Source organism: Urocitellus parryii, chromosome 4 (assembly GCF_045843805.1).
Source record: "Urocitellus parryii isolate mUroPar1 chromosome 4, mUroPar1.hap1, whole genome shotgun sequence".
Taxonomy (NCBI): Eukaryota; Metazoa; Chordata; class Mammalia; order Rodentia; family Sciuridae; genus Urocitellus; species Urocitellus parryii.
This window is the reverse complement of record NC_135534.1, coordinates 19396343-19406718: the sequence shown is the minus strand read 5'-3', so window position 1 is coordinate 19406718 and position 10376 is coordinate 19396343. Positions and strand designations below refer to the sequence as shown.

Here is a 10376-nt window from a genome sequence, read left to right as displayed (position 1 = left end):
ACTGATTCCTTGGCAGGGGTGGGTGGTGGTGGCGACATAGATAATTTTTATTTCAGGAAAATAGGCATAGCATAAAATTTGAGGATTCTTAAAAGTCCTTTACAATTTTGAATTCTGTAATGCCTTGTTTGGGAAATACCAGGGAGAGCTGCGATTGGGGTAGAGGTTCTATTTGTTCACTCTGAAGTCAGTCCCAAAGGCCCACCAGGCTTCCTCATGTTTTCCTGTAGCCATTGTCTGCATTCTGTCATCCTGTTCTGGTGGGATGTACGGCAGGGAACCTAGCCTGTGTTCTACTCACTCATATGCTGTGTGTGGGTTTTATAAGCTGGTTTCCGTACCTCTCTGTGAGGAAGCATTTTAGGGAGACGAGAGGTATATTTCTCAGTGGAAGAGAGAGTGGGAGCAAGTGAGTGGGAGGTAGCAAAGAGAGGGACAAATAAGTAAAATATAGAAATTACAGGAAGGAAAATGTAGTTTTCAAAGAGGGAAGGCGATCAGGTATTCCTCCTCTTGGGGATGAAGCCTGGGAAGACTGCAATATATATAATTCTCCTCTTACCTCCATATGACATCTCTGATTTGTTCTAATATATTTACCTTGATCTCTCCAATGGATCAAAAATAGATTACAAGAGGCATGTGTTTGTACAGGTAAATAACTGTATCTTCATCTTCTAATAAAAGGTCTTATTTAATTTGCACTTTTCACTTATGTGATTGGATATCCTTTATATATGACGTAGGGCAGTGCTTTGAAATCTCAGTATTTGGCTGCCTGGTTTTGAATACTGGCTTTGCTACTGTGCGACTTTAGGAAACTTAATCCACTTCTTTGTGTTTCTGTTTCCTCACACAGAAAAAGGGGCAATGATAATTATACCTAGTTCACAAATTTGTTGTGAAAACTTAATGAATTAATGTACACAGAGAATTTCTGAAGGGTTTGGCTTATTTCAATAGTATCACTACTATCTACCAAAATGCAAGCAATAATAAGGATTTGAGAAAAATGTTAAAAATAATTTTGAATTCTAAAATAGTATACTTCTTGGTCGAAGGTATCAACACAGAAGCTAGAATCAGAAAACAATCTGTTCATTGCTGTGAAAGATATATGATAGTGTGCTAGAGCAACACAAAGGCGAGAATATTTTATTCACATAGTGGTGAGGTTCTTGAAAGAAATCTGAACAAAGGGAAACCAAGCAGAGAAGGGAGAGAAGACATGGGGTTAGGAAGGCGCTCCACAGTCTTTATGAGGGGAAGGACAATAGAGATGCAAAGGCTGTCCATGGTCAGTGCAAGAGGGAGCTTGAACTCCTTGCCCAGCCCATTAGGACTTAGGGTGTGGGTAGTGGGGAGTGTTGGGAGGCTTCATGGAGACAAGTAACAATAAGATTTGTTTTTAAAGAAAAATATTTTTTCCAATGCTCAGTGAAGGGAGAATTCATAGGAGTTGGTGTGGTTAAGACAGGCCTCAGTGAACACACTGGACAGAAATTAGGCTTGGAAGACAGGTAGGATTTGAAGGACCAGAAAGGGCATTTCCAGTGAAGGGGGCCTCTGTGGTGGGAATGACCAGGGGAGGGGGAGAAGGAGCTTGTGGGATGGATAACAAGCCCTGAAGGAGTGCAATTCATGATTTCCCCCTAGTTACTCCTAAATAGTAGAGTGGTCTGAGGAAACGAGGGCACAGGAAACATTTTCTTTTCTTTTTTTCACTGCTTAAATATCTTTATTATTTGTAAAAAATTATTTTCACATTGATAGCACTGTAGAATAGTTCTCCCATCTGAAACTCAACCTTTCCACATGCCCTCTGTAAAGAAACAAAATATTCATACTTCACAACCATCCAAGTCATCTTTTACAAAAAAACATTGAGAATTTTAAAAATTTAAAATTTAAAAAATTAAAAAAAAATTCAAAATCAAATGTCAACTTTCTTTCCCAGAACCTATTAGTCATTTTAAACCACAGTGCAACATACTTAATAGCATTTCTTTTTAAAATTAGCTTATCAGGCTATTTTAAAAGAAAAAGAAATCAATTCAAGGCCTTAGAGTAGAAATTCCTCTTTTACTGAGAGCAACAGACATTGAAATACCCCTTTACTCTCCTGGAGTTTGTGAGTTCAACATTACTAACAGAACCAGAACACAAATTGACTTTCTACCTAATATTAGGCATTGTCTAGTTACTTTTGGACAATGCTAAAATGCTATATAAACTTTAAAAGGATGGATGAGTGGAAGGGATCAGTCAAGGCCACAGGCAGCCTTGTGTGGAGTGGAGGAAGATACAGGAAACCTGTAATCTGCACCGATCTCTTAATGATGGATGAAAGCGTCAACTCCGAATCCTGCATACCCTATCAGAATGGGAAGCAATTTTCTGACTGTAGATACAGAGTGGATGAGAAGGTGCACGTCAAGACTAGGAGGCTTTGGTATTCATTCAGGCATCAGCCCACAGTGTGTCAGGGCACGGCAGTCAGAACAGGGAGAAAAGGGTGCACCAGGATTGGGTCTACATGTGCAGTGACTGGATATGGGAAATGAATTCTCTGGCTCCAGAACACTTGTTTCTCAACTCCTTTAGGTTCAAGGACTTTACTGAATCCTAGACCTCAGCATGTGTCCTCACCTGGGGACTGTGACACACACTGATTTGTTTATATCTGTCGTATCTTGAGTTTTGTATTCTGCACTGATTCTGTTCTATGCTATTTGGGGTGTGTTTTCAGATTTAATGTGTATTCAGGAAAAATTTCAGTATGAAATCAGACATAAGGGGAAATAATAGATATATATTTTTTTAAAATAAGGGAATGAAAGTTTATATATTTTTTTCTTCCGTATTTCTCCTGGATCAAATGTGGTAAAAAAATTTCAGCAGGGACACCTTCATCTAGAGGATATTGTTTTTGAGTCATGTGACATTGTCAACTGTAGATATATATTGTGATTCATATTACTTTTGTGTAATTTGGTGGTTGTTTAGATATAAGAGGTTCTCCGTATGCATTAATTCCAGAGAAGTAAATTAGAAATCCTCACTCTTGTTATCTTTTGCTGGAGATTACCCAAATGGAGCTATAAGAAGCAGCTGACCAGCTATCATAATGCTCTCAGGGCCAAGCTCTTTGAACTCAGTAGTTTGCAGTAGTATGCATGGTAGAAAGTGTGGAAAGAATAGTAGAATGATGGAGAAAAACTAGTTAATTCAGTTCTCCCCAGAGTGTTGGAGCATTTGTCATAGAAACAGATTCATTCAAACTACAAGACTAGACACGGACTCTGACCACAGTAAATTGAAGAAAGAAGACAGCACAGAGGACCTGTTGGAAAGGGAGAATTATTAGTGACTAAATCCCCGGCTATGGTGTAGCTGAGTCCCCTGAGTTGATATGTTGCAAACTTGATCCTCAGAAGTCATATTGTGATGGTATTTGGAGGTAAGAATTTTGAGAATATTGTTTTAATCCATTTGTGTGTTAATGGGTTAATGGATTATTGAGGGGCTGGCACTGTTGTAAAAGGGAGTCCCTGCTGTACTTGCTCTGCTCACCATGTGAGGCCTTTTGCTGTGCCAGAGCCATGGGGAAGTCCACCACCACTTGCTGAGCAGAGGCCAGCCATGCTTTTGCACTTCCCAGCTTGCAGAACTGTCAGCTAATTAACCTCTACTCTTTTAAATTTTTTTTTAGTTATACACGACCTTAGGATTCATTTTGACATAATTATAAAAGCATGGAATATAATTTGCTCGAATTCAGTCCCCAGTACTTCCCCTGTCCATCCCCCTGTTCCCTTCTCTTTACTGATCTTTCTGCTATTATAGTTTTGTTGTTGTTGTTAAAGTTAGTGTTGTGTGGATAAACATGATGGTGAGATTCACTGTAGTATATTCATATATGTCCACAGGTAAGTCAGGTCAGATTCATTCCTGCTCTTCCTTTACTCCTCAATCCCTTTCCTGTGCTCCACTGATTCTTTCTATTTTGATGGAATTTCCTCCACCCCCTTATTTTTGGAGTGGATTCCACATATCAGAGAAAACATTTATCTTTGACTTTTTGAGACTGGCTTATTGCATTTAGAATGATGTTTTCTAGTTGTTACCATTTACTGGCAAATGCCATAATTTCATTTTTCTGCATGGCTAAGTAACACTCCATTGGGTATATGAACCACATTTTCTTTATCCATTAATGTTGGTTCCATAGCTTGGCTATTGTGAAGTTGTGCTGCTATAAACATTGACGTATTATGCTGACTTTAGATCTTTTGGATGTGTATTGAGGAGTGGGATAGCTGGGTCACATAGTGATTTCATCTCTAGTTTTTTGAAGAATCTCCATACTGCTTTCTGTTGCACTAATTTGCAGTCTGATCAACAATGTATGAGTGCGTAGTTTCTCCACATCCTCACCATTATTTGTATTCTTGATAACTGCTATTCAGACTAGTTGGTGAGATGAAATCTTACTGTAGTTTTGATCTGCATTTCTTTGATTGCTAGAGAGGTTGAACTTTTCTTTTCATGTATTTGTTGGCCATTTGTGTGTGTGTGTGTGTGTGTGTGTGTGTGTGTGTGTGTGTGTGTATATATATGTCTGCTTAGTTCTTTTGCCAATTTGTTGTTGGATTTTCATTATTATTATTTGGTGTTTAAGCATTTTGAGTTCTTTACATATTCTGGATATTAGTACCCTACTAAGGAGAAGGTGGCAAAGATCTTCTCCCATTCCGTAGGCTCTCTCTTAATGCTCTTAATTGTTTCCTTTGTTGTGCAGAAACTTCTTGATTTGCTGCCAGTTTGTTTATTGATTTTGATTCTATGTCTTGCATTGTAGGAGTCCTATTAAAGGAAGTCAGTTCCTGTGTCACTATGTTGGGGGTGTTGGGCCTACATTTTATTCTAGCAGTTGCAGTTTTTCTGGTCTAATTCCTATTACCCTCTATTATTTATAATTCTCCCATCTGTGGAATTCAGGGATAACCATGGAAAATGGCTCAGTTATTACCTGAGGCATTGAGGAAAAAAACAAGGAATATGGAATCAGATGTCTGTCTGGGAGATTTCATAAGAGGAAGACTGATCAAAATGCCATATAGAGGGCTGGGGTTGGGGCTCAGTGGAAGAGTGCTTGCCCAGCATGCATTAGGCACTGGGTTCAATTCTCAGCACCACATACAAATAAGTAAAAATAAAAGTCCATTAACAACTAAAAAATATTTAAAAAATACCATATAGATAATACAAGTATAGGCTGTTAACTTGAATGGCTCTCAAATTCAGAATTTCTTGTGGTGATTTAGAAAGAGTCCTGGATTGAAAGTCAGAAAGACTCGTTTTGAGTCTTCCAATTACAGTGTTCTGTGTGATCTTGAGCAAATGTCTATTTTCTGAGTCTCAATTTTCTAATAATAAAATTCAATGAAGTCAAGATAATATAGTTAAAATGCTTATATTTAACAATAAGTTAGTAGGTATTCACTAATTGAATGAGTAATAAGTGGCTTACACTCTCTAAAGTGGTATAAATGAGGTGGACTTATGTTATAATCTTTGTTTTATTTCCGATTTTCCACTTTCTGGCATCCAGCACACCTGAATGGAATCTACATGGCCAGTACAAACAATGTGACTGAGTTAATTATCACAGGACTTTTCAAGGACCCAGAGGTGCAGAGAGTGTGCTTTGTGTTGTTTCTCCCCATGTACCTGGCCACCCTGGTGGGCAATGGCCTCATTGTTGTGACAGTCAGTGTCAGTAAGAGTCTGCGCTCCCCCATGTACTTCTTCCTTGGCTACCTGTCCCTGGTGGAGATCTGTTACTCCTCTACTGTGGTCCCTAAATTCACCACTGACTTACTTGCCAAGGTCAAAACCATCTCCCTGAAGGGCTGTCTGGCCCAGATCTTCTTCTTCCACTTCTTTGGGGTCACTGAGATCCTCCTGCTTGTGGTGATGGCCTATGACCGCTATGTGGCCATCTGCAAGCCTCTTCATTACATGAACATTATGAGTCGTCAAGTGTGTCACATGCTGGTGGCTGGTTCCTGGCTGGGGGGCTTCATTCACTCCATGATGCAGGTTCTTGTCACTGTCCCACTGCCCTTCTGTGGTCCCAATGTGATGGACCACTATTTCTGTGACCTGCAGCCTTTATTCAAGCTAGCCTGCACGGACACCTTTGTGGAGGGGATCATTGTGTTGGCCAACAGTGGATTAATCTCCGTCTTCTCCCTTATCATCTTGGTGTCCTCCTACATCGTCATCCTGTTCACCCTGAGGAAACGCTCTGCAGAGGGGAGGCACAAAGCCCTGTCCACCTGCGCCTCTCACATCACAGTGGTCACCTTGTTTTTTGGACCTGCCATCTTCCTTTATATGCGGCCCTCGTCCACCTTCACTGTGGACAAACTGGTGGCCGTGTTCTACACGGTCATCACCCCCATGCTGAACCCCATCATCTACACACTCAGAAACGCAGAGGTAAAAACTGCCATGAGGAAGCTGTGGGCCAGAAAGGGGAACTCAGGGATGTAGTGAATGGAGAATTAAGAATGCTGAGGAGTATGGACATGGTGAAATGGGTTTTGTTTTCGTTAGATATTCAACACTGCAGGCAACAAACCTGTGTCCCTAATGCTACTGCTGCCGTGGTATTCCTTATAACCAGAGACTCCCAGGTATCCTGGTGTGGTGTCCAAAGAAAGAGGTCTGATTTTCTCACTGAATCTCATGGAACTTGATTGCCTCTATGTTTTCCCACAATACCATGGATTTTTGGATGATTTCAAGGTGAAAAATAGAAATGCAAAAAACATTTTTAGAATAACATATATTTGTTTATTTGTTGACACCTAGTTATTGTACAACTATGGTACAGTTGTGGGGTTCATTGTGATGCTTCTACACATGTTTACATGGTGTAATGATCAGATCAGACCAGGGTAGTTGGCAGGTCCATCACCTGAGACAGTTAGCATCTCTGATCTGGGAAAAAACCCATATCCTTTCTACTAGCTCTATTGAAATAGTTAATTGTTGTGATTCATAGTTATTCTACTGTGCTTTTAAACATTAAGAGGCATTCCTTTCTACAGGGGAGCATAATTTAGCAAACATTGTTGTAGATTAAGATCACTTTCCTCTTTCTTCCTCTCCCTTTTCCTGCTTGCCCTTCCCTCCCTCCCTCCCTCCCTCCCTCCCTTCCTTCTCCCTCCCTCCCTCCCTCCCTCCCTCTCTTCCTTCCTTCCTTCCTTCCTTCCTTCCTTCCTTCCTTCCTTCCTTCCTTCCTTCTTTCTTTCTTTCTTTCTTTCTTTCTTTCTTTCTTTCTTTCTTTCTTTCTTTTTCTTTCTTTCTCTTTTCTTCCCTATTTAGTATTCTGCAAGATACTTACCTAGGTTTCTTTTAAAAGTGAAATGAACTGGGCACAGTGGCACATTCTATAATACCAGCAACTCTGGAGGTTGAGGTAGGAGAATTGCAAGTGCAAGGCGTGCCTTACAATTTAGTGAGACCCAATTTAGTGAGACCCTTAGCAACTTAGCAAGCCCCTGTCTCAAAGATCTGGGGATATAGCTCAGCTCCTGGGATTAATGCCCAGGGAAGCCAACCAAACACAGGAATTTTCAGGTAATGTTTGGGTATGAGGTTACCAATCCGATTTTCTCTTCCAATGTGGACAAGTGGTATATTTCAATTTTTCTATTCTTCTGTTTGTCTCTGTATCTACTACTAGAGACTGTCTGATCATGATCACCAAAAAAAAAAAAAAAAAAAAAAATCCCTGCAGCAATTTAAATTCTTGTGACATGTTGGCACAAAAGATGTCTTTTGGTCACAATTTCCACCCTTGATAAAATAGTATCAAAATGGCATGATTTTTACCTACTACTAGGGAAAGTTGAAATCAAATGTTTTCACAAAAGAACATCATTTTTAGTCTCATCCAGATGTAAAAATATAGAATGTTAGAAAATGATTATTGCCCTAAATTGAAGAGTGAATGGGGAGGGCAATGATTTCCATGCATGTTTATACTCCAGACCTCTGTCCCTTATTATAAGTGACCATGTCAATACCATTCTTTTGGTGACCACTGCTGCTTCTTGGTGAAGGGAGAAGAAACACTCTGGGTCTAAGTTGTTATTTCACTTCTCAGAATCTCCATGTCACCACACTGTCCCTTACCATTCTGGACAATTTAGAGATTATCACAAAAATGGCCCCCTCTTGGCTTTGGAGTCACACAAGTTGCACTGAATTTTCCCTGGATCCATGCACCTTTCCTTGAAGATCAGTTGCAATAAGATCAGCAGGAGCTCTTACAGAGGGAGAGAGCACCCCTGGTTCACTGTAAGCCTTAGGGGTTTCCCTTCCTCCTATCAGGGCAGGTTGAACTTGGAGGTGAATAGAGGTTTTAAAGGCAGCAGGAAACCTTCATTTCCCTTGTCCCCATTCATCCTTGTCCATGGATGACCATCGTTAATCCCTGAGGGTATGCATGGAATGACTGGGCCTCCATTTTTCTTGGGGAAAACCCTATGCATCTTTTAAGACCAGGTTAAAGTCACCAGCTTTCTAAGGCCTGTGTCACATCCCTTGTCCTTGGGTGGAATTATGTCTCCCTTTCCTAGATCATAAAGATACAGGGAAGGTCAGTGGAGGAGAAGAAAGAGATTGAGAGGATGGGATGAGGAATGGGAAAGGGGAGGAAATGCATCTATTTGACAGAATTACTCTAGGTTCATGTAAAAATATGCCACAGTGAATTCCACCTTCATGTCCATTTACAAAACACCCATCAACAGACAATAAATACAGGGGCTGGGATTGTGGCTCAGTGGTTGAGCACTCGCCTAGCATATGTGAAGCACTGGGTTCGATTCTTAGTATGTGAAGCACTGGGTTTGATTCTCAGTACTGCATAGAAATAAATAAAATATAGATCCACTGACAACTAAAACATATTTAAAAAATTACATAAATGAGTGAAAGGAACACCAAGAGAGTAGAGGAGGGAGAATAGGGAGAAGGAGGAGGAGAGGAAAAAGGGGTTGGGGGGCACCAGGTACTAAAATGAGTAAATCAAATTCCTGTGCATGTATAATTTTCTCAAAATGAACCCAATTGTAATGTTGAACTATAATATACTAATAAAAGAAAAAAAGACAAACATTGCCTAAGTTACTGAAATATTGATATTGATAAATGCCATTTAGCATTTGAGTGCCTTTAATTATTGATTTTGTCACCCTACTAAATGTTTATTTGGAAATTGATATACAATAATCCTTTACAAAAAAATAAAATGTAGCAAACTACTCTGCATATACAATTTTGTATTTTTCCCCATTAATTGCTTGTATCCTATTAGATATAGCTTGGATTACACGTAACTGAAGAATGAGCAAGTGACGGGTGCAATTGCCAGGCACAGAGGTAGAAATTGCAGCGTGGATGGAGATGTTCTCTACTGTGCCGTCCAACATGGGAGTGGCTAGTGAGCACCTGCAAGGTGAGATTGAGGAATTGCATTTTAGTTTCATTGAATTTTAGCAGGTCTATGTTAGCGGATGCCATAGAGCACCACACAGCCCTAGCGGTTTGTTTATATTGCAGAAGGCAGGAAGAAAGAATGGAGGAGGCAAAACTGAGTAGTTGGGATTTTAGGAGATTCTCAAATGTGCCACACAGAACTTTGTCATCTTATTTGATAACAGTTAGCCATGTGACCACCATAATTGCAAGGCTGGCTGGAGTGTTTAATATTTGAATCTGTGTGCAATTATGTTCAGCTACAAGTTAGATTTCTTCTCTAGACTTATTTTTTTATTACTGGGTATTGAACCCAGAGGTTCTTTACTACTGAGCCACATCCCCAGCCCCTCTATTTTTTTGAGACAAGGTCTCACAAAGTTGCTTAGGACTTTGCTAAATTGCCCTGGATGGTCTGGAACTTGTGATTTTCCTGTCTCAGTCCCCAAGTCAATGGGATTACAGGCGTGTGCCATTGTGCTCAGCTGGATTGCTTCTCTAAAGAGCTATGAAGAACAGACATACGGGTTGGTGTGTAGTCTTAAGCACTTTGCACAATTAACCATCTACTGAAATATTTTTCATAACTTGTAATGGCTTGGTAATATTGAGGCCTGGGCAAAGGACAGATATTCAGCATATCTATGATAATGAATGATTGGGTCGGGAAGACAGAGCCTAATTCAAAAGGAAATAAAATACTAATACCTCCAGAGCACTTCTCCCTCCTTACATCCTGTTAACAAGGTTACCTGCTCCTCCAGGGAATTGCTCCACCCAACGCAAGAGGTCGGTAATGAGTACTGCCCAGGCCGCTC

At 40.2% G+C, this 10376-nt stretch overlaps 1 protein-coding gene across 1 annotated transcript; it reads left to right on the top strand.

Moving 5' to 3' along the window:
- The first annotated feature begins 5634 nt into the window (after positions 1 to 5634).
- Positions 5635 to 6561, top strand: LOC113175072 (olfactory receptor 4B1-like). Its single transcript, XM_026379236.2, has one exon. It carries the CDS (start codon positions 5635 to 5637, stop codon positions 6559 to 6561), a length of 927 nt encoding a protein of 308 aa, XP_026235021.2.
- Positions 6562 to 10376: the final 3815 nt, after the last annotated feature.

Coding starts and splice junctions, on each gene's coding strand:
- LOC113175072 (XM_026379236.2), top strand. CDS start 5,635: ATGGCCAGTACAAACAATGTGACTGAGTTAATTATCACAGGACTTTTC.